At 51.5% G+C, this 26,392-nt stretch overlaps 2 protein-coding genes across 3 annotated transcripts in view; both read right to left on the bottom strand.

Annotated features, from left to right (window-relative positions):
• LOC149331832 (uncharacterized) overlaps positions 1–26,392 on the bottom strand; it is a 105,379-nt gene that overhangs the window by 75,930 nt on the left and 3,057 nt on the right. Inside the window, exons 1-2 of one of the 2 annotated variants that reach the window (XM_089556886.1) lie at positions 5,232–5,478; positions 4,012–4,114 (exon numbers count right to left, since the gene is read on the bottom strand). In XM_089556886.1, coding sequence (XP_089413012.1) covers positions 4,012–4,114; positions 5,232–5,282 — 154 coding nt within the window. In that variant the 5' untranslated portion in view covers positions 5,283–5,478. Of the gene's footprint in view, positions 1–4,011; positions 4,115–5,231; positions 5,479–26,392 lie in introns of those variants that run through there. The other variant, XM_089556885.1, reaches the window with a different exon arrangement.
• LOC149331834 (solute carrier family 22 member 6-like) lies at positions 10,864–17,271 on the bottom strand. The gene has a single exon (XM_089556884.1). It carries the CDS (start codon positions 14,022–14,024, stop codon positions 12,309–12,311), a length of 1,716 nt encoding a protein of 571 aa, XP_089413010.1. The 5' UTR covers positions 14,025–17,271; the 3' UTR covers positions 10,864–12,308.

Here is a 26,392-nt window from a genome sequence, read left to right on the forward strand (position 1 = left end):
TATTTCTCTCAGTCGCAACAACATCAAAAACAAAATATAAAAAAATACCGAAGACGCTTTGAGTCGTCGCGCAGCGGCGGCCGGTAGCCACGCGTGACCTGTAGACGCGGCGCACTGCGTTCCTTCAGCTGGAGGCGCAGCGCTTTTGCTTTCGCAACCTACCAGGCTTAACCAAAGCTAAGCCCCCGCCAATTTGTTTTTCTTTCATTCAAACTGGTCTCGAGCTTTTCGCTTGGCACTAGCAGTAAAGAGCCCGAGCGTTCGCATTATGCAAAAACATGGTTTGATGCATGAAATGAACGTGTTTACAAGTTTTACCGCACCGTTATTCTTCTTTTCTCGCACAGTGACTTGGTGCTTCATCACAAGACGAATCGACTATGAGTAAGGACTTCCGTCGGGTCTAGATGTAATTAACAGCATGGTACACTGACGTCCAAATAAAGGCGTATTCTATCGCATGCACACTTGTGTTCGCAATGTGCGCAAACGTGTGCGCACATCAAGGAAGAAACATTTCCGACGGCCACCACATGGAAGAGCCCGCGTTACATTCAGTGCCAACAACAGAGAAGAATAGCCACGCTTCTAGCTGTCGACGCTGAGGCTCAAACCTCGAACGGGAGTTGTCCCCTTGCGCCATTGACCTCTTATGCAGAATGAAGTGGGCTGCGTCATTTCGAAACTCTGTTAGGAGTATTGAACAAGTCCGAGACGGAATAAAAATTTTGAGGGGGCACTTTGGTGATCTAAAGTGTGATGAGGCGAAAACCTAGGATGGATGGATGGATGGATAGGAGCGCCCCCTTTGAAACGGGGTGGTGGCAATTGCCATCATGCTCAGCTTTCCTTTCTTTATTAAGGCGAAAGCCTTTAATGTCTCATCGTTGTAAGCAGCAGTTGTCGACAGAGAATGTCACGCTTTTCAGTTGGTCTAAACGGTCGTGACGTCACAGTGCGCCAATTTCAAACGGGGCCAATTGTACTTTGGCTAGTAACCATGCAACCAATTGAAGGGACCATATAGTGATGCTCCAAGTAAGTGGGACTGAACTTAGTTAATTACTTAATTACCCAATTAGCCTAATTAACTTCTCTAGTCAGGCCATATAAATAAATAAAACGTAGTGAGAAATTGGTCGAGCTCGGGAATCGAACCCCGGTCTTCGGAGTGCGAGACGAGCATGCTATCCACTCCGCCATGCCAGCTCGATGGTTTGGAATGAACAAAGGCACATCTAGTGAATACGGTGTCTTCGCTCACTGCCATCCTCCTCCCTTCCCTTCCGGCGAGGTTTAGGTGTCCACCGAGATATGAGAGAGAAATACATTTCCTTTCCTCAAAAACCAATTTACCGACGAGCGAGGCGTAGAACCGAATGGGCGATGGCGTTCTATGGACTCCCTGGCAGCGTTGCAAGACGCTCTCGCGTTCCACTCTTAGAGGCGAAGCTTAACATCTTAACCACACATCAGTGACCACACTTTAGGTCAAAAAAGTGCACCCCCCCCGCCCCTGAATTTTGACGGGTGTCCACCGAGATATGTGAGACAGTTACTGCGTAATTTTCTTTTCTCAAATACAATTTTCATTTTCTTCACTACGGGCCATCTTCGTCTTTCTTCTTTCACTCCCACTTCCTCCGTTCCTCTACGGTGCGGTTCAGGTGTCCACCGAGATGAGATTTACTGCGCCATTTCCTTTCCTCAAAAACCGTTGCGTTGAAACGGCAAGGCATCGCGCCGAACGGGTGGTGGCGTTCCGTGGACTCCCTGGCAGCGCTACAACACGCTGTCGCGTTCCACTCCTAAAGGCGAAGCTTAAGCTTAAGCTTAATTATCAGTTAATTAGTATTCACGCACAAATCATTAATTAACCATTGATTAGGGATTTGTCATCACTTAGTAATTAGCACTGAATTACATGTGACGCCACCAATGCCGCAGAAGCTGTCAAAGTGGTGCGGAAAACGCTTTCGCCTCTACGCACTTTAGACAGTCAAAGTGCCCCCTGAATTTTTTATTTTTTTAAGGCGGAAGCCTTTAATGTCTCATCGTTGTAAGCAGCAGTTGTCGACAGAAAATGTCACGCTTTTCAGTTGGTGGAAACGCTCGTGACGTCACAGTGCGCGAATTTCAAACGGGACCATGCAACCAATTGAAGGGATCGTATAGTGATGCTCCAAGTAAGTGGGACTGAGCTTAGTTAATTGCTTAATTACCCAATTAGCCTAATTAGCTTTACTAGTCAGGCCATATAAATAAATAAAACCGATTAAGAAATTGGTCGAGCTCAGGAATCGAACCCCGGTCTTCGGCGTGAGAGACGAGCATCTATCCACTCCGCCATGCCAGCTCGATGGTTTGGAATGAACAAACGCGCGTCTAGTGAATACGGTGTCTTCACTCACTCTCATCCTCCTCCATTCCCTTCCGGCGAGGTTTAGGTGTCCACCGACAAATGAGAGACAGATACATTTCCTTTCCTCAAAAACCAATTTACCGACGAGCGAGGCGTAGAACCGAATGGGCGATGGCGTTCTATGGACTCCTTGGCAGCGTTGCAAGACGCTGTCGCGTTCCACTCTGGGGCGAAGCTTAACATCTTAACCACACATCAGTGACCACACTTTAGGTCAAAAAAGTGCCCCCCCCCTCCCTCAATTTTGTGACACAGTTACTGCGTAATTTCCTTTCCTCAAATACAATTTTCATTTTCTTCATTACGTCTCCTCTTTATCTATCTTCTTTAACTCCCACTTCCTCTCTTCCTCTACGGTACGGTTCAGGTGTCCACCGAAATGAGAGAGAATTACTGCGCCATTTCCTTTCCTCAAAAAGCGTTGCGTTCAAAGGGCAAGGCATCGCGCCGAACGGGTGGTGGCGTTCCGTGGACTCCCTGGCAGCGCTACAACGCGCTGTCGCGTCCCACTCCTAAAGGCGAAGCTTAAGCGTCATTAATTAGCAGTTAATTAGTATTCAGGCATTAATCAGTAATTAACCATTAATTAGTGATTTGTCATCAGTTAGTAATTAGTACTCAATTACATGTGACGCCACCAGTGCCACAAAAACAGAGAAGATGGTGCAGCAAACGCTTCCGCCTCTACCCACTTTAGACAGTCAAAGTGCCCCCTGAATTTTTGTTTACTGTGTTGGCAATTCTCATTCAGATTCGCCATCATCATTATCTACGGTTTCCTACAATTCTAACCTTATGCCACATCTCTGCTTTTCAGCCACCAATCCTCCAATCACTTTTTGCTGACTTCCACTGCAGATTTATTTACATGACCATTGTTATCTTTAAACCCTAGGGCCTCAGGAAGAGTGACTGCGCCTGCATCGACATCCGGATGGATACCATCACATTTGATTATGATGTGTTCAATTGTTTCCACAGATCTACCACACACTGCACATGTGTCATCTTCTTCGTTAAATTTCTTTTCGTAGCTGCGCGTTCTAAGACACCCTGACCTAGCTTCAAAAAGTAGGGCACTGCCTCTTGAGTTATCATAGAAAAATTATTTCCTGATCTGCCTTTTCCACTATTGATATAGTTCTACACTATGTTTCTTTCCATTAAATTCATTCAATTTTTAACTTCCGCGTTTTTAACCTGTCATTTAATGCTCTTTCTCCGTCCTCATGACCGGCATACTTACTGGTTAGTTTTCTAGTTCTTTTCCGCCACTCTGAGTTAACGCTCTTTCTGTATAAAACCTTTCTCGCAGCACCCTCTAGTGTCCTTACACTAGACAAGGAGAATGGCATACGCGTAGGCAGGAAGTCCTTGCTTAGCACCCTCGGATGGGTGGCGCCATCTGTTATAAGCGCCAAAAATCACAAACATTTTATCGTATCGTGGCCTCTGCGATCGAGACGCGACGGAGCAGATCGCGGCGGCCACGGTATTATGTAACGGACGGACGGACGGACAGAGTCATTGCCGCGAGTATGAGCCATTGAAGGCTTTCGCCTTAAAAGCAAAGAAACTATGGCGCTTACGCTGAAGGCAGTACGATAGCGACAGGTCGTTGTCCCGTGGAGCACCCGCCGCAGCGACTGTTGCGTCCTTCACATGTCCGGGCGGCGAAAACGTTGGCGATGCCTGCGAGCCCCAAAACACGACTCAGTATGGGTATCTCTCTGCAACCAGTAGTGGCACTTCCATCGTTCCCTCCCCTGATGTAGCACCTTCAGTTTATAGACAGGAAAGGGAAACAGGACCGGTTCACGAAGAGGGTTTGCGCTTCCGCTGGAAAAACGCCTATACAGCATATCATCTGGGTGCCAGCTCACGCAGGCGTAGCAGGAAACGAAAGGGCGGACAGCCTGGCTCGAGGGCTCACTTACCGAGCAGGCTTATCGGACGCCCCGGAGTTACGGCTACTCACGTGCGAGGGAGGCTACGCAGAGACCCTACAACTTTATAGGGGAACTAGATTGAGGTATCCACCACCACACAGAGCACTGACTAGGGAAGAGGCTGTAGGATGGCGTAGGCTACAGACGAACACTTTTCCTAACCTGTACATATACAGCAAAATGTCACCAACGCAATTCAGATCAGACTGTCCCTGGTGCGGCGGTACACCTACACTCTATCACATTACCTGGGAGTGCGAAAGAAACATAGCATTCCACAATTATCAACCACCGAGTGAGGAGCAATGGGAGAGCTGTCTCTCCAGCAGCGAGCTCGAGGTCCAGAGGGCCTTGGTACAGCACGCTGTTGAAGCGGCACGACTCAGTGGAGCCCTGGACTGAGGGCACACCCTTGCTCGAAGACTCAAGTCGCCAGCGCCCAAGCAGGACGACCAAGAAGTCTTCATCTCCGCGAATCTCTTGAAAGAGCAATAAAAGTTTTCTCTCTCTCTCTTGCGTCTGAAGGCACTGGCATAGAGAAAAGGGTTATATGAGACGCGTTCGTGCATTAGCGGGAACAATGCTAGGAGCGGAAGCAAAGTCATTGAAGCGATGCGTCCGTTCTGAGGAGTCCGGGCGTTACCAGCTGTCGCCTGATACACACTATATTACTATGATGATAATTATGATAATCATGTAGCGGCGTCGGTATAAGGGCGCAAGGAACGCAAAAGCTTTGGTTAAAAGGTAAACGCGCGGATGTCAAAAACATTGCTGCAAGCGGCAACTATCACCTACCGCTTTAAAACTGCCAGCTTATTTCCCATGCGCAAAAAGTGAGATAAACTGCTGCAGCTTACCTGTACCCGGCCCAGAAGCATAAAGTGTGCTTTGAAGACACTGGGCAGCATAGTGCTGTTTGCCGAACCAGATCAACGGCACCGACTATCCGTTTCGAGTGACGGCGTTCGGGGCAACTACCGTTTTCTTAAAACCTTGCCAGACGCCGCCGCTTCCATAAAACCGGACAGCTCGGCGTTCCTCGCACCAATAAGTGGGGACGCCGAACGAGGTACACAATCCTTCGTAAGGGTTCGCGTTCCTCTATCAGGCTATCAATCCGAACGTAAACAATGTGCAGATGGCAGCGCTATTCAGCTAACACATTTTCTTGAGCCGGCATTCTCGAAAACAAACGTTCGAGGACGCTTGTGGAACGCGACAGTGTTGCCGCGTTGCCAGGCAGTCCATGAAACGCCATCGCCCGTTCGGCGCGACACCTTGCCCGTTGGACAAATCGCTCGGAGACTCTTGGAGGCCTGTCAAAACACAGACGCTGCTCAACAGCAGCATTCGTAGACGGCTGAGGTTCCATTAGACCTGTTCAGAAACGAACGACGCTACCCCGACGTATATTGAAGCGAAAAGCTTCACTACGCGGGTCAGAGCCGAGCTTCGCGTGAGCCGCACTGGTGAGTAGCTTCGGGTGAGCCGCACTGGTGAGAAGGGTCAATACTCACCAGTGCGGCTCACGCGAAGCTCGGCTCTGACCCGCGTAGTGAAGCTTTTCGCTTCAATATACGTCGGGGTAGCGTCGTTCGTTTCTGAACAGGTCTAATGGAACCTCAGCCGTCTACGAATGCTGCTGTTGAGCAGCGTCTGTGTTTTGAGAGGCCTCCTAGAGTCTCCAAGCGATTTGTCCAACGAGCAAGGCGTCGCGTTCCACAAGCGTCCTCGAACGTTTTTTTTTCGAGAATGCCGGCTCAAGAAAATGTGCTTAGCATTGTTTACGCTCGGATTCATAGCCTGATTTGAGAGAGGAACGCGAACCCCTGACGAAGAATTGTGTACACCTCGTTCGGCGTCTCCACTTATTGGTGCGAGGAACGCCGAGCTGTCCGGTTTTACGGAAAGCGGCGGCGTCTGGTAAGGTTTTCAGAAAACGCTAGTTGCTCCGAACGCCGTCACTCGAAACGGTTAGTTGGTGCCGTTGATCTGGTACGGCAAACGAAGCTAACCTTCAACGAAATCTTCTACCGCGTCATCGTCAGCAGGGTCATGTACTCGCTGCCTTACCACGCTACAACGAAAGCGGAGAGGGAGCAGGCCGACTGTGTCCTCAGGAAGGCCTACAAGATCGCTTTGCACCTACCCAGGAACGCATCAAACGAAAAACTGCTCCAGCTCGGAGTCAGCAACACCTTCGACGAGCTCGCAGAGGCTCAAACGGGTGCACAACTGGTTAGACTCAGAGGCTCCCCCACAGGAAGGGCGCTCCTGAAGAGGTTGGGTCGGAACACCGGTGGTCTGGCTGACAGATACACAGAAGTACCAGACGACCTCAGAAGGACTTTCAATGTAGGGCCATTGCCTAAAAACATGGATCCCAACTTACACGAGGAGAGGCGGAGGGCTAGGGCCGAGCAGATGGACAAAAGGCTAGGCCGATCCGAAAACACACTATATACGGACGCTTCTATGTACGCAAGCGTAGAGAAGCGCACAGCCGCTGTAGTGGTAGTCAATGGTACAGGGGAAATGACCTCCTGCGCTTCAGTGGGAGTGTCGGGGATAGCGGAGGCCGAAGAGATTGCCGTCGCGCTGGCGGTAGCCGAAGGCTATAGAAGAGGCCGCTCCCTGAACATTCTAACGGACTCGAAAGAAACATGCAAGAGTTATACGAAGGGCAACATTAGCGGCATCGCCCTTAGGATCATCGGCGAGGCGGCAGCTTCCGCTGGAAAAACGCCTATACAGCATATCACCTGGGTGCCAGCTCACGCAGGCGTAGCAGGAAACGAAAGGGCGGACAGCCTGGCTCGAGGGCTCACTTACCGAGCAGGCTTATCGGACGCCCCGGAGTTACGGCTACTCACGTGCGAGGGAGGCTACGCAGAGACCCTACAACTTTATAGGGGAACTAGATTGAGGTATCCACCACCACACAGAGCACTGACTAGGGAAGAGGCTGTAGGATGGCGTAGGCTACAGACGAACACTTTTCCTAACCTGTACATATACAGCAAAATGTCACCAACGCAATTCAGATCAGACTGTCCCTGGTGCGGCGGTACACCTACACTCTATCACATTACCTGGGAGTGCGAAAGAAACATAGCATTCCACAATTATCAACCACCGAGTGAGGAGCAATGGGAGAGCTGTCTCTCCAGCAGCGAGCTCGAGGTCCAGAGGGCCTTGGTACAGCACGCTGTTGAAGCGGCACGACTCAGTGGAGCCCTGGACTGAGGGCCCACCCTTGCTCGAAGACTCAAGTCGCCAGCGCCCAAGCAGGACGACCAAGAAGTCTTCATCTCCGCGAATCTCTTGAAAGAGCAATAAAAGTTTTCTCTCTCTCTCTCTCTACCGCGCGCTCAAATCGGCTCACAAGGAACCTCTAGTGATCGTTGGGGACTTCAATGCTCCCAGCCTACATTGGGGCTACCACTTTGAGAAGGCCAGAGGACGCAAGCTGGCGGAGCTCAACTCCACACTTCGTCTTACACTCCTTCCGAATCCGTGTTGTCCCACACGTGTGGGCAACTCGGTTACGCGAGACACATGCCCTGACCTGACTCTCGTTACGAACACCAGAGACGCTACCTGCGAGAACCTGGGAGAGACTCTTGGTAGCGATCACTGCCTTCTCCGGGTTACTCTTCTGGCGAAGGCGGCTCGCAAAAAGTGGGGCCACACTAAATTGACCGATTGGCATAAGTTTCGAACAAAAGAGATACCTCCCGTGCTCTTTTCCGGCGGATATGCGGAGTGGGCAAAGCAATTAGACACGATACAAAGACACGATACAAACAGCAGCGCTGTTGTGTCCCCTTCTTGTTCTGTGCCGTCTTTGCGCTGTAATAATGAACGATACAAAGACAACACGTCACGACACTTCAGACCACTGAAGAGATCCCTGCAGTGGACAATCACCTCCTGCACTTGTGGGAGGCTCGCCGGAGTCTTACCAAACGGTGGAAGAAGCAAAAGCTGAATCGCAAACTTAGGGCTCGCATTGTCGACCTCACGGAGCAGGCTGCGGCGTATGCTGCCCAGCTCACCGATTCAAACTGGATTGAGAAGTGTAATTCCGCAGCGCGTCAGATGAGCTCGAGAGGAACATGGCGCTTCTTTCGCAGTCTCATCGACCCCACTCAAACGAGAGGGGAGACGCAAAGACAGCTCCGGCGGGCTTTGCACGGGTACCAAGGTACGACGGCTCAACCCGCGGACACCCTGTGCGACAGATATCTCTGCCGCATAGAGGACCCAGTTGGGCCCGAGTACGAGTACGCGGGAAAGCCGAATCCCGACATTGATGCCCCTTTTGAGTTACACGACCTTAAGGCGGCTTTAGCTAAAATGCGGCGAAATACAGCTCCGGGTCGGGATCGCATAACAGTCAATCTGTTGGCCAACCTCCCAGATTCGGCCTACCTCCACCTGCTAGTGTACATTAACCAGATTTGGGACGGGCGTCCACTCCCTCCCGAATGGAAGACCTCCTTGGTCACTTTCATCCCTAAGCCAGGCAAGCCAGTGAATACCGACAACCTGAGGCCCATCTCACTAACCTCTTGTGTGGGCAAGCTTATGGAGACGATGGTTAGGGATCGCCTCTCTCCACACATAGAGACCAAGGGCCTCTTTGCAGACACTATGTTCGGGTTCCGACCGCATGTCTGCGCAGGACGTCCTCCTTCAGTTACACCGCTACATAATACGACCCACTGCCATGCGCCACAACGACAAGGCCATCCTTGCCCTCGATCTTAAGGGGGCCTTTGACAACGTTCGTCATAGCAGCATCTTGGCTAACTTGAGTACCACTGATTGTGGGCGCAAGGCATTCACATATGTAAGAGACTTTCTCTCAAAGCGTCAGGCCTTCCTCAAGATTGAGGATGACGAATACGGACCATACACGATGGGTACACGGGGTACACCCCAAGGGGCGGTCCTGTCGCCACTTCTTTTCAACATTGCCATGATGCAGCTTCCGCACCAATTGGCCCGGGTGGAAGGCATTCATCACGCACTATACGCGGACGACATAACAATTTGGACTACCGAAGGGAGCCTATCGGCTGTGGTCTCCAATGTGCTCCCGCAAAATCGGAACTTCTGCACATCAGATCTGATCCTAAATACAACACGAGTTTGCAAATCTCTCTGACGGGAGGTCCTATCAAAGAGGTCGGGGAGCTCCGCATACTAGGTCTGTTCATCCATAACAGGCTCAGCCCGGAATCCACTACTGCCAAACTCAAGCGCGTAGGCGAACAGGTCGGACGCATGATCCATCGCGTTTCTAACAAGCGCGGCGGGTTGCGAGGCAGGGACGCGCTTCGGCTCGCCCATGCCTTCGTGACCAGCAGGATCCTCTACTCCGCTCCCTACCTTCGCACTACAAAACAACAAGAAATAAGAATCGACACCATCGTTAGAAAGGCTACAAAGCGAGCACCTGGGCCTCCCAATGGCCACCTCCAATGCTAAGTTGTCGGCGTTGGGGGTGATCAACTCCTACCAGGAGTTACGGGAGGCCCACCTCGTGAACCAATATACGCGACTCTCGCAGACGGCATCCGGGCGCCGCCTGCTAGACCGCTTGCACATCCAACACGAGTGCACTCCAGAGGAGACGTGTCGGATTCCGGAGCTATGGCGTCACAAGCTCTGGGTCCCTCCACTCCCGCGCAACATGGACACACATACACACGAAGGCAGACGAGAGGCGCGCGCTCGGGCCCTCGAACACCAACACGGATCCAAACGGGGTGTATACTACGTTGACGTGGCAGGGCCGTCGCCCAATGGATTCTACACGGCCGCAGTAGTTCACCAGGATCAATGCGTTAACGGGCTCTCCTTTCGAGCTCGAAATTCAGCACAGGCCGAGGAAGTAGCCATTGCGCTTGCCGCCTCGGACTTGAATTCGAAGGTAATCGTGACAGATTCGCGTCGAGCCTGTCAACACTACCTGGCTGGCGAGATTTCACCTTTAGCCTACATTATATTAAAGCGCGCAGTGAGGGAATCGGACCCTTCGCCCAAACGCATAGTTTGGACTCCGGGACATCAGGGCGTTAGAGGTAATGAGGCTGCGGACGCGGCTGCCCGAGCGCTTACCTACCGGGCACCTCACCCAGGCTCTTCCGGCTCGGAGATTGTGCAACCGCTTCTGCGGTTCAGAGAAATTCTGGACGACTATTGCGAACGCCATCGGCTTTTCCCGGTCCCTGCTAAGGGCCTGAGTAAAGCTGATGAGCGAACTCTGAGGCGCTTGCAGACCAACACTCTGTTTTGTCCTGCAATAGTGAAACATTTAGACCCCAAAATTGATGGGCGCTGCCCTCACTGTGGAGAAGTATCCGATACCTTCCACATGGTTTGGGCCTGTCAAAAGAATCCTTCCCTTCCCCCCAATCCTTCCCCTTCCCAAGAGGCATGCAGCCCTGCTTAACTGCTCGGGGCTGGAGTCTCAAAGGGCTCTAGTCCAACGGGCGCGAGTAGCGGCCTCGTCCAGCGGGGTCCCGGACTAAGGACTCCACCTATGTAAAGGGCCATTTTTGGTCTGCAAACTCTCCTGTTGTTTATTAAAAAGTTTTCACCACCACTGGTGAGTTATGCGCACGCTCGAAACCGAGTGACGTCATGTGCCGCGCATGTGGTCGCTCAACGCCGCTTCCGCAGCCGTCGCCTGACCTTTCGGCGCAGCCGCGCGCTACTGCGCATGTGCGTCGCCTCCTCGCTGTCGCTACAACTGGGCGCTTCGCCTCCTCGCCCACCGTTCGACCTTTCGTTGCAGCCGCGTGTTGCCCGCCCTCCTCTCCGCATTCCTGCGGGCAGTTTTAACCGCACCGATTTCCGTCTCCTCCTCCGCCTCCGTACAGGCAGTGTGTGGACGGCCGAACGCCTCCACCATTATAGTGGTGCTCCCAGTGCATTGTGCGCTAACTGCGACAGCCATGACGTCAAACCAAGCATAACTGAAGCTTTTCGCTTGTATATAAGCCACTGCCTAATTTTTGTCGAGTACCCTTTACGATTTCATTTCTCAGGTACGCGGCAACTAAGGCCTGCATAAGAAATTTCGCAAGTCATTTTGGGCTTAGCGAGACCGGCCCGTTTGAGTCATCAACCACATGCTTGCCTACTTTTCGGAGGTGGCTGATACAGCCATTGCATCTCCACCTGACCTGGAACAGCTATTAGCAACAGATTTTGAGCAAGTAAGACCACTCTTGCTCTGAATGCTTTTGGAATTACGCACAACCTGTTTCCACTGCAGCGCCAGTAGTGTTCACCTTAGTGTCTGCACATTGTATTGTTCGAGGCTTTTTGTTCAGGCGAGCAAACTTGTGCGTTGGCAACCAGTAAAAATTTTGTCATGGCTGATTCTGTAAACTCGTATTTGCTGTGCTAGTCTGATCCAAGTGGAAATTACACGGACAATCAACACAGGCACGCAGTGGGCATTGGAACAAATGAAAAAAAAATACCACGCTTGTGAACAACTTATTTTTCTTGGTCATAGATACAGTATACTGGCATAAACAAGATAGAGATGACTTTCCGTAGCATGGTGGTAATTGTGCATAAACAAAAACAATTTCTTGTTTGCAGTGACCAATTTTCATTTGTATTAAAGTTAATTCAATTTTAAAAAAGGAACAACGGTACCAAACAAAAATGACAGCTCACAGCGATACACTGAGCGGCATGGTGTGTGTGGTACGGCACATACACAAAAATAGTTTTGCACATTTTCAATCGAAACGACGATATCCGGTTTGAAGGGTAACAATATGAAAGTAAATGTTCCTAAACGCTGTTTAGGGGACATGTTCAGGCTGTGTACACATTATAACGCAGCTCTAATACGGCCTGGCTTTGAAGGGCATTGCTCACGCTCCGAGCACGATGCACCGATATCATCGACGAGGCTGGCCAGCTGCACGTGAACTGCTACGTCCACTGGCGCGTGGCATCGCCTTCAGAGACTCTTGCATTAGAAACAGCAGATCCTTCCTCTGCTCCATGTTTGGACGTTCTTGGCGTCCAAAGCTTGTCTCTGGCAGTCTCACAACAAATACCAGGCACGCAAATACCACGCCGCCGACGATGGCAAAGCCCACATCTTCGCGCCTGTACGCCTTCAGCAGTCGGAGCGAAGAGGCGACAACACCCCCTACGCGACCACACGCGTACGCTGCACACATGACCGCGCACCGAACGCTCGTCGGGAACAGTTCCGCCGTGAAGACCAACTGCGCAATCGTGGTCAGTATGGCGCACTGCTTGGCGATGGTCATGAGCACGTAGGGGAAGTACCAAGGATGCGCGTACACAGCCACGCCGCACATACTGCACAGACCTCCGAGCAGCGGCAGCATGAACAAGAGAATCTGCTTCCTGCCGGCGACGTTGATGGCGATGTAGAGGGCTGCGTAGCAGGGTATCCCCACGAACAGGTCCGTGACCATTACCATCTCGGAGTCTTGGCGCTCCAGCACTGCCCACACCATGCGGTAGTAGGCGAGCATGACGGCGAAGCTGACGAGGAAGACGATGGCGGCTCGCTTGCGAAGTTCCTTACCGCTCACGACGTCGGTCGGTAAGACGACAGAGTGAATGCCCTCCCGCCCTTTCAGCTGCAACCGCAGTCTGCGCACCGACTGCTGGGCGGCTTCGAGCTTCACGCCGTTCACCTTGGCAGCTCGCTTCATAACTTCCTCCGCTTCGCGGAATCGGGACATCGAGATGAGCCACAGGGGTGACTCGTTGATGACGCCGAAAGCGGAGAGCAGTAGTACCGTGGGACTCAAGACCACTGCCTGGAGCCAAAACCAGGGCAAATCAATGCGGACCACGAAGAGGATGAACATATTGACGCAGACGAACGAGACGCAGTTCACGAGGACAAGGTACGATGCCTGGTGCTTGAACGGAGTCACCTCGTAGATCAGGATAAACGTGATTACGAAGATGGTGCTCGCACTTCCTGAGCTGACGAACCGCGTGGCCACGTAGACGAAGTACGTGTCGGCGCAGCAGCTGCTCAGAGAACTGAAGAGCACAGCCATCACAGCGGCGGTGATGACCGGCTGCCGGCCCGACATGTCAGCCACGTACCCGGTCAGGGGAACGAGTACCAGTGCTCCACTCATGTAGACTGCGTCGGCCAGGGCCCGCATCCACCGCCTGTGGCAGACCATGTTCCAGAAGCTGCGGGCAGTCCGCGCGGCCAGTCCTTGATCGTAGTCCCACGCGTCGCATGCAAATGTCTCCGTGGGGCCGCTGCCGTTACCAGATGTGGGATTGGCGTAGGCGTAGCACTGGCTGTAGCTGCCTTCTACGTCCAGGGGTATGCCGACGTTTTTCCAGGTCTCGACCGAGAGGTGGGAGAACTGCGATGGCGGCTTGCACCAGTGGTCCACGGGGCCAGAAATGAGGGCGAACGACTGGCTGTGACATAACAACGCCACCGTGGCGGCGATGCCGAAGGAGAGCGTCCGCCGTTGGAAGCTGCCGTGGCCGTACGGTCCGCCAGTCTGCACTTCGTCGGTCGGTGCACCGGCGGCGGGCACTATGGCGAAACTGACGGACCCGGACGGCGTGCCCGACCTCGGACTGCTGGCGCGTGACATGGCGGCGGAGACCACGGTGCTGGGTTGGTTGAAGGGATCCTCGAGGGCTGGGATAAGGGCTTACGAAAAGCAAGACGCCGTGTTGAGCGTTAGTATGGCGGACGAGGAAAGGCGTGCTGCCTGCCTCGAGTCACGGTTCTTCGTGGGAGCGTGGACTCGTGCCTCCCCCGGGGATGGTGATAATGGCAGTAAAGAAGATGACAGCAGTCGTGTTTCGAAAGGACGAATGAGCTGAACAGAAAGATAGTGATGGCATCCGAAATAAACCAGCTTAAACTATGTACCAGTGAAACCCACGGACAAGCGAGACGCATGGATTGCTAAAGCGGTTTTGTGAGCTGCCGTAGCCAAGGTGTATCTCACCTTGTTTAAGTGTTGTCCCTTTTTTTTCGGAAGCGCGGAGCTAAGCACGTATGTAGTGAAACTAGAAACTTCAACTCCCGCAACGAATGTGACCTATCGGATGAGTTAGCAGAAAAACACTGTGTTAAATAATTAAGAAGAAGACGAGTCTAATTTACTTTGGGCGATGAACACTGCTATCAGTTATCCCAGGAGTCGTAGCGAGAAGATTCGGTGGACGGAGGCAAAATACGCACATCTGCCCATTCGCAGGAACGCGAAGACGGCCGGAATCGTAAAATGCGCGCTAAAGGTGATCAAGAAATCGTGCAACAAAGTCCTCCAAATATGGGAGCACATGAGTTGTGGTCTGTTTCAAAAGGTGTGGCAAACATTTCGAACAAAAGGAGTCTTGCAAACGCAGCAAAAGCGCGCCCGAAATTTGATTTTTAAGACATCGACGACCATATGTGCGTGAATAACCTGGGGCTTGTGAATATGGAAATAAGTAGCGCTATAAACCACTTGAAGCGTTCTAAAATAAACTCCGCCTCTTCTGCATTTTTGTCATCCTCTCCTCGTCTTGTTCTGATTACTCTCGACAGGCACAATTACGAGGATATGCATTCTGCAGCTGACAGATACAGCACAGTGGAATCAGACTGGAAGCTTTTGTAGCAAAAGCTACACTAAGCTAGTCAGCGGCGCATTTCAGGCGGTCGTCACAGGAGAGTACTGCGCATGCGCCGTAACCATGGCAACCGGTTGCCATGGCTCATAAGTTGCCGTAGTTGTTAGGGGCCGAGCATGTTATGCTCGGCGCCTAACGTACCTTTCGTTATCCTGGCCAAGCTGAGCTAAGCCACAGCATTTTTTTTAAATTACGGACCGCCCCCTGGAACACACTAAGCACGACAGTACAGATATGGTGGTATCAAACCGGCACATACCGTTTCAGTTTCCATGCTTTGCATATTTAATCCATGACTGCTAAAAAAAATCAGTTGATCCCTTGATTGTATACTGGCCCCTATACAACCGTATACCCGTCGAGGCCTGCGCTCCACATCACAAGCGGACAGCTGCGACAGGTGACGCGTAAACACGTTGCAAATGTGAGCCGAGCTGCCGCTTCTGGTCCCGTCCGCCAGTGAGACATCCTCGATGGGCGTAGGGCCGTCCTTAAGAACTCCTCAGCGAACCTGCCGTAGTACCATGGGGTCTGATACCGGCCGACCTTGTACCAGCGCCCGTCTCGCCTCACAATGCATGGCGACAATAGATACCTTTAGCGTACCGTGTACTGTGTTACCGTTAACGGTTACCGGAATGCCGGGAATCCGCCCATCACCACAGCACCCGCGCTGATTCATCCTGATAAGGCAGGGGCGCGTGCCGCTTCCGGGTACCTGGTGCCACCTGGCGCCAACAAGGCGGTCTGCACATGCGCACTGACGGCGCGCGGTCTCCCGGTACAACAGCAACGCTAACTGTAGCACGGTACACGGTATGCTAAAGGTGTAATTTTGGAGGCACCCCGGGGAGATATGCCCCGGAAAGCAAAGGAAAGGCGCATAACTGGGGCCCCTGGGACAGTGGACACCTGTCGTGCTCTAAGCTACGTGGCGGTAGTAATAGATGTGCGCTGCATGCGTTCTCATTGACAACATTCTGGCAATAACGCGGCACTGAAGCCATAGGCCAGCGGCGTTGGCGTTGGCAACGTTTTAGACTCCGATGATTTGAGGAAAGGAAGTGCGCATAACTGGCTCCCTGGGACAGATCCCGCCTGAATCGCGCTTGAGGTACGTGGGTGGTGAGGGATGTGGGCAGCGCTGCAAACCCTAGGGATTTTTCCCTAGATCTAGAGAATTTGGACGTTGTTTAGGGGAAAAGGGATTTTTTGTATAATCTAGGGAAATTTCATTTGCTCGGAGCTTTCTTTTTTCTCTCTCAAATTGGGAAGACAGTACCAGCTTTTCGTTGTTTTTCCTCTACAACTGACGGAGGCCCGCACAACAACGCTGCGCGTTCTAGCAAAGCCTGTTTCACGGCGCAAAAGCTGTTCAGTGCCATCGCGGCAGCTCCAGCAGTCAGAGCAGCGATGTTCCAACAAGTTACAAATTTTAGAGCGCAGCTCTTTGGCGTCCGTTCCTGGGTTTCGCGTCGGCGTCGGCCTCGTAACCAGCTCCGCCCCCAATGTCACGCTTTTCAATTGGTCGAAATGCTCGTGACGTCACAGTGCGCGAATTTCAAATGGGGCCAATTGTACTTTGGCTAGTAACCATGCAACCAATCAAAGGGATCGTATAGTGATGCTGCAACTAAGTTGGACTGAGTTTAGTTAATTGCTTAATTAATCAATTAGCCTAATTAATATAGAGGAGAATGAAGAGGTCAGAAGAAAAGAAAAGAAAGACGCGCGCCGCAGCGACAACAGCGTCCGCGGAAGGAGACGCTGCTGAAAAAAAAAACATAAGTACGAAACCGCGTTCCCTCCACCACCACGCACTTCCCCACTCAGTAAGACGTTGCTCGTTTCATATACGTTGTGTCGAACATCCTAGACAGTTCCAACAATTGACAGGTTAGTGACAGAACACGATGGATAGAAATACAATAATATAAATATGAAATAGCCTAATTAACCTTTCTAGTTAGACCGCATAAATCAATAAAACCGAGAACGAAATTGGTCGAGTTGGGGAATCGAACCAGGGTCTCCGGAGTGCGATACGAGCACGCTAGCCACTCCGTAATGCCAGCTGAATGGTTTGGAATGAACAAAGGCGCGTCTAGCTAATACGGCGTCTTCGTTCACTCCCATCTTCCCCCTTTCCCTTACGGCGAGGTGCAGGTGTCCACCCAGATATGCGAGAGAGAGAGATATCATACATTTCCTTTCCTCAAAAAATAAATTTACCGTCCAGCAAGGCGTACAGCCGAATTGGCGATGGCGTTCTGTGGACTCCCTGGCAGCGTTGCAAGACGCTGTCGCGTTCCACTTTTACAGGCGAAGCTTAACATGTTAAACATCAGTAACACACGCAGACAGCCAATGGACGCGTCATTCGCAGGCAGCACTTGATTCATCATTCACAACCACATTCTTAACGTACGCTCCCTTGCCGCACATGCCAAGGACGTACACCACGATCACATTCTGCGCCATTCCTCTGTACTTCGCTTTGCTGAAACCTGGATGGATCCCGAAGAGCCTCTCGAAATCATAGATTTCCTATACTGCTGTGGTGCTCGCAGAGACCACAACAGAGCGGCGGGAGTCGCTATCTACTTGCGCACAGGTCTCTCTGCAATACCAGTCGAAATGTTTGGCACGTCACATGAAGTTGGCGAACTGTGCGCCGCAAAGTTGCCCAACGGCTTGCTGGTAGTAGCTGCCTACTTCGCCCCTACCGCACTCACGAAAGACGTCGTGCACTTCCTGCAACTTTCATTAACCGTCCATCGATCCACACCGATGTTAGTAGTGGGGGACTTTAATGTTGACATAAAGACAAACAGCAATTTCCTAACACTTATGCGGGAGAACATCCCGTTCCTCTCGCTCGTAACGCGTCCCACGGCTGTGACAACCTCGCGAGGCACTTGTATAGATCTCGTCTTTGAGAATCAAGCATTGGTGTACCAAGTCGAACATATATCAGTCTATTTCTCCGACCACAAAGCTTCCTTCATGACTGTCAAGAACTGTTAGTGGAGTCTTTGTTAAAGGAATACGTGTGAAAATTAAAAAAAAAATTCCGTGATAGCGCATACATGTGTTGCTCGATTTCTTTGCCTCAATCTATCGAAAAGGTGAAACAGCTTATTTGCTGCGCTCAAATTTCGCATTAGGAAGTAACGTAATCGTCGGTAATTTTTTCGCAGCACTGCGCTGCTCAATTTTAAGGCGGAAGCCTTTAATGCCTCATCGCTGTAAGCAGAAGTTGTCGACAGAAATGTCACGCTTTTCAATTGGTCGAAATGGTCGTGACGTCACAGCGCGCGAATTTCAAACGGGGCTAATTGTACTTTGGCTAGTAACCATGCAACCAATTACAGGGATCGTAGAGTGATGCTCCAAGTAAGTGGGAATGAGTTGAGTTAATTGCTTAATTAGCCTAATTAACCTTTCTAGTCAGGTCAGATAAATAAATAAAACCGAGTAGGAAAGTGGTCGAGCTCGGGAATCGAACCCCGGTCTCCGGAGTGCGAGACGAGCACGCTGCCACTCCGCCATGCCAGCTCGATGGTTTGGAATCAACAAAGGCGCGTCTGGTGAATATACTGTCTTCGTTCACTCCCATCTTCCTCCCTTCCCGTTACGGCGAGGTTCAGGTGTTCACCGAGGTATGGGAGACAGATACATTCCCTTTCCTCAAAAACCAATTTACCGACGAGCAAGGCGTAAATCCGAACGGACGATGGCGTTCTGTGCACTCCCTGGCAGCGTTGCAAGACGCTGTCGCGTTCCACTCTTATGGCGCATTCGGTTGGCGGGACGAGAGCAGAGGCGCCGAGCAGTGCGGAGCAGTACAGTAGCACGCCGAGCAAGGGGGTGACTGCCCTCCCACGGGAACGCTCTCCGAGAGTCGAGAGCAGTGCGCCACGACCACGTGACCGCACTTCTCTTCCCAGCATTCTCCGCCTGCCCGCAGTGGCGGCAGTTGCAAGCCGAGGAGGCCAGCGCGCTGTGAAAAACCACGTGTTTTGGACATACGCGATTGTGGCTTGCATGCCCTTGTTCCCGCAGCACCACGAATTGCCTCCAAGAAGGACTGGTACAGAAATTACACGAAAAATCGGAAATAAAACCTAAATTATAGTTCAAATGTTTGCTCTTGGGACATAAAAAAACTCTGCCTCTCCCGTAACCGAGAGTAGAGTAAGCATGAAATGTTTACGGGCATAATGCGAAGCGCGCGCGGACACGACGAGACGCAGGTCTGACAAGAACGTATATGCAGCGCGTTCGAAACTGTCCGAAGTGCGTAGAGGCGAAAGCGTTTTCAGCACCACTTTGCGTATGTGACACTGGTGATGTTACCACTGGATTACGTCACATAAATCATGACGAAGTAATGACAAATTACTGATTAGTGTGTAATGACTGATTAATGACTAAATACTAATAAACTGCTAATTAATAACGCTTAAGCTTCGCCTTTAGGAGTGGAACGCAACAGCGTGTTGTAGCGCTGCCAGGCAGTCCGCGGAACGCCAACACCCGTTCGGCGTGTTGCCTCGTCCTTTGAACGCGACGCTTTTTGAGGGAAGGAAATTACGCAGTAATTCTCTGCCATCTCGGTGGACACCCGAGCCGCACCTTACAGGAAGGTAGGAACGCCACCACCCGTTCGGCGCGATGCCTTGCCCTTTGAACGCAACGTTTTTTGAGGACAGGAAATGGAGCAGTAATTCTGTCATCGCGATGAACACCCGAACCGCACCGTGTCGCCAACAAGAGAGAAGGAAAAAAAAAAGATAGCGCGGATATGACGCTTTATGGCATGTGACTTCCTCTACACTCGCTTTACAAGAGAGAGCAGCCGGGACTGCTCCCGACTGCTCTCAGCGCAGGGAAAGCCCCCCTCCTCTACCATTGGAAGAAAGTGATTCTACTCCTGCTCTCCCACTGGAGGGCGTCCGCTTGTCTGAGAGCACTTTTGAAGTGCTCTCTAGTGCTCCTGCTCTCCCACTCGAATTCGCCATTAGAGGCGAAGCTTAACATCTTAACCACATATCAGTGACACAAGCAGCAACACTGCGCTTAAGGCTTTCGCCTCACCGCACTCCTTTTCTTAATTTTATATTTTTATTTTCACATATTATTTTTATTTTGTTTTTATTTCTGTTTCTTTCCTTTTCTTGAATTTACCCCACTTATTTTATTTATGAAGCCCATGCATTCACTAGATGCGCCTATATGCATGCTGGAACCTTGAGCCTTTTAAGCAGCGACGCCGAAAGGCGGACGAATCTGCCGACGCGTCTGTCGACACGGCTGCCGACGCGTCTGCTAACGACAGTATGAGGCATTAAAGGGACAGTGAGGACAGCACTATTAATATTTTTTTATAGCAAAATCCTATAGTTCGGCGTGTCATGGCTTGGCCGGCACTTGGCCGGCAGCGAAAGATGCATTTATTTCTAAGAAATTTGGATTCGAAGTTGAAAAAGTTTTTCCCGCCGCTCTGATTCAAACTTGGAAGTCTCCTATGACGACACAGGACTAAGTGACGTGTAACATGACGAGCACATGACGTAACAGGACTCCGTGATTTCTGGAAACCAGCAGTGCGGCCTAGCAGCAGCCGAAAAGAAAGCTACCGCCGGCCGCACGTTGAAGGCATCTATCGGCTACTGCGGCCGTCGCTACAGTCGCTTCGTTTACGTTTGCACTGGCGTTTTGCCAGCGTTACGATGGATCTCGTTCTCGAAGTCGTCAACGAAGTTCTTGCAAATAGACACCTTTAGCATACCGTGTACCATGGCCGTGTACTTTGTTACCGCTAGCGGAATACCGGGAGCCCGCTTACTGCCGGGGAGCAGGTGCTGATTGGTCCCAATGCTGCAGACGCGCGCGTAGCTGCCGGGCACGTGGCGCCATCTGGCGACGTCAAAGAGATTTGCGCATGCATTGGCTGCGCCTCAGTGATTTGTGGTTTCTCGGGTCCTAGAGTTGCTAGAACCATTGGTTCTAGCAACACTGCTTTGTCCTATGACGTCATCACGCTTGTACTTGCGAGTTTGGCCTGTGGCGGCGATACCTGTATCTTGGTTCTTGCTCTTTTCTACGTTACAAGAGCTTTGTTGTCAGTATGAGTGGCGTTTTTGTAATCAGGAGCTGGTATTCTGTCGATACAAGCCAACATCAATTTCTCATCAGTGTCCCTTTAAGGCTTTCGCCTTAATATTACAGAACGGCGACTATTATCGTTCGGCACAAAAATAAAGTATCCCGTAAGAGAAGCTTATTTGTACCCAGGAGCATAAAAGGGACAGCAGTCCCTCTACAAAATAGAAAAACACATTACGGCGCTATACCCCAGATCGAAGAACCTACGGGTGCGAACGGAGCCAAGCGAGGTTTTTCCTCCAGCCAAGACGTACTTAGAAGAACACACGATGATGCAAACGTTGCGCGGGCAACTAGTGAGTAATTAGCCTCGCCACATCTCTCTCTCTCTCTCTCAACACCCCAGGTACCTATAAGTGCGATGCAGGCGTCCACTGACCCAAGGAGCCAGTCATGCACACTTTCCTTAAAATCATCGAAGTGTGAAACGTCGTCAACGCCAACGAACGCCGACGACTTCAACGCCGCGTTTCTAGCACAACACTGTCAATGCCTGCAGCCCACATCTACATCTCTCTCTCTCTCTCTCATCACAAAACGTACATATAAGCGCGATTCAAGCGTCCACTGACCCAAGGAGCCAGTCATGCACACTTTCCTTAAAATCACCGAAGTGTGAAACGTCGTCAACACCAACGCCAATGAACGCCGACGGCCTATGGCTTCAACGCCGCGTTTCTAGCACAACGCTGTCAATGCCTGCAGCCCACATCTCTCTCTCATCACAAAACGTACCTATAAGTGCGATACAGGCGTCCACTGACCCAAGAAGCCAGTTATGCGCACTTTCTTTCCTTAAAATCATCCGAATGTGAAAAGTCGTCAACGCCAATAAACACAACAAACGCCGACGGCCTATGGCTTCAGCGTCGCGTTTCTGGCACAACATTGTCAATGCCAACGCATACAGCGCACATCTGTTGAATCGCGCTTATAGGTACGTTTTGTGATGAGAGAGAGATGTGGGCTGCAGGCATTGACAGCGTTGTGCTAGAAACGCGCGTTGAAGCCATAGGCCGTCGGCGTTCATTGGCGTTGGCGTTGACGGCGTTTCACACTTCGATGATTTTAAGGAAAGTGTGCTGTGTCCACTGTCCCAAGGGGGCAGTTATGCGCCTTCCCTCTGGTTCAGATCAAGGGGCTTTAGTTCGGCTGTCCACCGAGATGTGCGAGACAAATACTGCGCCATTTCCTTCCCTCAAAATCCAATTTTACCCTCTGCTTTCCAAGCTCCCGCTCCATTGGTTTCGCAGCTTAAAGCGCGACTAAGGTGCCCACTGCTGGTTACAACGGTGACGGTGACACCGCGAAACGCAGAAAGGGGCGCCACAGAGAAACCAAAAGTCGAATTTACTCAGTCCTGTCCGAAGCAAAAGGAGGACGCGCCTCAGCAGTCGGGAAGAGCGGACGTGTCTCACGTCGGCTCCGCCGAATTTTATGATCCTTTCCCGAAGCATTTGCCGAAGCGCTGCGACACCATCTGGCTACACTTCCAGAACAACGAGGAGACCACCCACCCTTGTTCAGGTGGGACCGTTTTCTCAAATCCTTCGAGAATTTGAAGACCAAGCGGATCGCGCGAGTTGCTAAGCCTAACAGTTAGGCCACGACTCAGCTGCCCGCCGCGGCTCCGCGGGCAAATTCTGCCGCAAACCATGACGACCCTGATGGGATACGACCCGGAGGGGATGCAGATTGTCACCATGCCGCAGGCGAAAACCCCAGTTTTCGACAAGGTTACGGAGGCGATTATCCAACGCAAGATAGAAGAGTGGGAACGCGCATCAGCCCGTGACAACCACTCGGCACGGCAAAAAGGTCGAACGCCAGATGGACGCGTCACCGCGGCAGGGGATACGCCGCTGCAGCAGACGCCCCGCACGCAAGTCAAGCGTTGGAAGCCTCCTCCGCAGCCGCGTCTGGACAAGCAAGATGCAGTGATCATAATCAAACCTAAAGGAACGCTGGATCTCAGCAAATTCAGGGGAAGCAACGCGGTCGGAAACGCCTTGCACATTGCTGCTGGCGTCGACAAGGGCTCAGCCGAGCTCAGCGTTTGGCCCATATGGGAACAGAACATCATCGTCGTCGGGGTGCGAGACGCCCAAATAATCAGAAAGATCCTGGCAATTCACGAAATTCAGCTTGGGGACAAGGCACAGGCAGTGTACTCCTACCTCCGCCCCTCCGACGACACTTGCAAAGGAGTAATACAAGTGGACCCGAGGGTTTCCAACGAAGACATCACGAACGCGCTTCGCTCCCCGGACGCACCAGTGGTGAGCGTGAGAAAATTAGGTTCCTCCAACGTGGCGGCCATCACGTTTGAAGGAAGAAAGGTTGCGTTTCACGTCTTCTACTATGGTGAAGCGGTTCCAGTACGCCTATACAAGAAAACAACGCCAGCCTGCGCACTGTGCGGGAAACTTGGACACCGGGCGGATGTTTGCCCTTGCCCTTCGAAGTCAAGATGTCCGCAGTGCGGTCAGCAAGATGTTCCAGAATCCCACGACTGCCAACCCAAGTGCACGGTCTGCGAAGGTCCACATCCCATGGGGTCGAATCAGTGCAAGTACAAGTACCGAACATCACAAAAAACCAAGCCCAAGACAGGAGAATTCAACCACCGGTCAAGATCCAGGCTTCGGAACCGGTCCGGCAGCAGAGGTCCATCGAGCAGCGGGGACCGACTGACCCACCAGGACCAGTCCAGCAACAACTCAGCACCACCCGGCTCACGCTCTTCAAGCAATGGACCTGGGACTACCGATAATGTGTCGCACAACAACGGCAGTCGTCCAGCCGAGAAGACAACAGGACCCCATAACAAGGAGCAGCGCAACGGCAGCAAGGTGAGCTGGGCAGATGTAGCTGCCTCCTCCCCCGAAGCGTTGGCTTACAAACGACTTAAAGCAGAGATTGAACAACTAAAATCAGAAAATAGCACATTGAAACAGCAGTTAGTCATCGCAGTCAATCCAAACAACACATTACCTCCATCGACGCAACAGGCATGTCCGATGGAAGAAGATAGGGCAGAGCTACACCCTCCGTCTCCACACCAGTTAGATGCTGGCACCCCCGAGAGGCAAGCAACTACACCAGACGCACCCCACCAGGCACCAACTCCGCAGGCACCACCATCGCAGGCACTAAAGCAGCAATATACAGAGCACCCCCAAACCCAGGAACGCATCACTCGCTTGGAAAAAACAATTCAAGACCTCATTGAAAATAAATTACAAATTATGATCGAGACGACAATCAAAAGTATGTTCGAATCAGTTATTAAACCCATGATGGAAAACCTCGAACCAGTTTTAATAAGGATGCAATCGCAGGAGATCAGAATTGACCGCAAACTTCAGGAATTATCAGATGGTTCTCACAACAGAGGCACAAAGCTGCAGGGTAAAATGGGAACTCGTCGTCTGCCAAGCACTCAGCCAGATCTACAACCTGAGGGCGCACCTCATGATGAGGCACAAGTTTCTAGTGTTCAGCATGGCTCCACAACGTAGACATAAACTTACTATCCTACAGTGGAACTGCAGGGGACTAAAACGGAAGAGGGAAACATTACAGCAATACATAGACTCTCATCCCGATACGCCGCAAATAATAGCCCTGCAAGAAGTGAATATGGAGGCTAAGATCAGAGGATACTCAACACATCAAACAAATCCCTCGACATGCATCTTGGTCCACAAATCATGCACGGCAATAACTGTAGACCTTAATCTAGACAGCGACATTGAATATACCTTCATAAAAATACTGCCACAGCACAGAAACAGCAAGGGCACCTATATACTCAATATATATAGTCGCCCCAAACAGCACCGCGTAGCCTTCGACGTGATCTTTCTTAAAGCCCTAAGAGAAGCCCAAAAAGCTCCCCTAGCTATAGTTGGCGACTTTAATGCTTCTAGCCCCCTATGGGGATACCCCAGGGAAGACACGAAAGGCAGAAAACTAGCATCCGCCATCGCTGACATGGCCCTGACCCTACTCACGGACCCGCAGCACCCGACGCGAGTCGGCACCAGCGTAACGCGGGATACTTCTCCCGACCTCACGCTCGTCCGCAATGCCCGCAACTATGAGTGGCTCAATACAGGAGAGACCCTAGGCAGCGATCACTACGTGCTGCAGACCATCTTCGAAAGCAACAAGCACAGCAAACCACGAGGGCAAGCCAGAATTACAGACTGGGAGACATTCAGAAAGGACACCAAACTAACCACATCCGAACAAATAACCAGCTACGAAGATTGGGCGGCTTCCATTCTCGACCTTAAAGAAAAGCTCACAAAGTCTCTTGCCACCACGGAGGACCACCCAGCTGTTGACAACCACCTCCTACACCTTTGGGAAGCAAGACGTAGTCTTATAAAACGGTGGAAAAAACAAAGACACAATCGGAAACTAAGACTTCGAATAGCCAAGCTTACTATTCAAGCAGACCAATACGCATGGGACCTCGCTCGCACCAATTGGCTAACGAAGTGCGAATCCCTCAAAGGCCGCCTAGACACCAAGGCTACATGGAACCTTCTGCGATGCCTAATTGACCCTCCGAAAGCGAAGAGTGAACAACACAGAAATTTGCATCGAGCCCTACACAGCTTTCAAGGCACGGATCATGAACTCGTGGATGAACTCACGCGTCGCTATATCTGCACCGCGCGAGACCCACAACCCTACAATAAGGAGCACCGTGGGGAACCGAACGAAGACCTAGACAGAGATTTCACTTCAGAGGAAATCATTGCAGCACTAGCAGATATGCGCCGAGGCACAGCCCCGGGACAAGACAAAATTACTGTCGGACTTCTGGCCAACCTCGGCACGGAGGCTCTGCAGCAACTCACGGATTACATAAACGAATGTTGGCGTACCGGCACCATTCCACAAGCATGGAAAACAGCCAATGTACACTTTATTCCCAAACCCGGCAAGAAAATCAGCATTGAAAACCTGCGCCCCATATCCCTCACGTCGTGTGCAGGCAAACTCATGGAAAAGGCAGTCCACACCCGTCTCTCCAATTATCTTGAGGACAATGAGCTACTGCCACACACGATGTTTGGATTTCGGGCACACTTGTCCACCCATGATGTGCTTCTGCAAATCAAACGTGAAGTCATTGATCCCGCACGCA

Source organism: Amblyomma mixtum, chromosome 8, assembly GCF_055824585.1.
Source record: "Amblyomma mixtum isolate Tamu chromosome 8, ASM5582458v1, whole genome shotgun sequence".
NCBI classification, from domain to species: domain Eukaryota; kingdom Metazoa; phylum Arthropoda; class Arachnida; order Ixodida; family Ixodidae; genus Amblyomma; species Amblyomma mixtum.

Bases quoted from the DNA above. Each gene is read 5' to 3' on its own strand.
- LOC149331834 (XM_089556884.1), bottom strand. From the start codon at position 14,024: ATGTCACGCGCCAGCAGTCCGAGGTCGGGCACGCCGTCCGGGTCCGTC.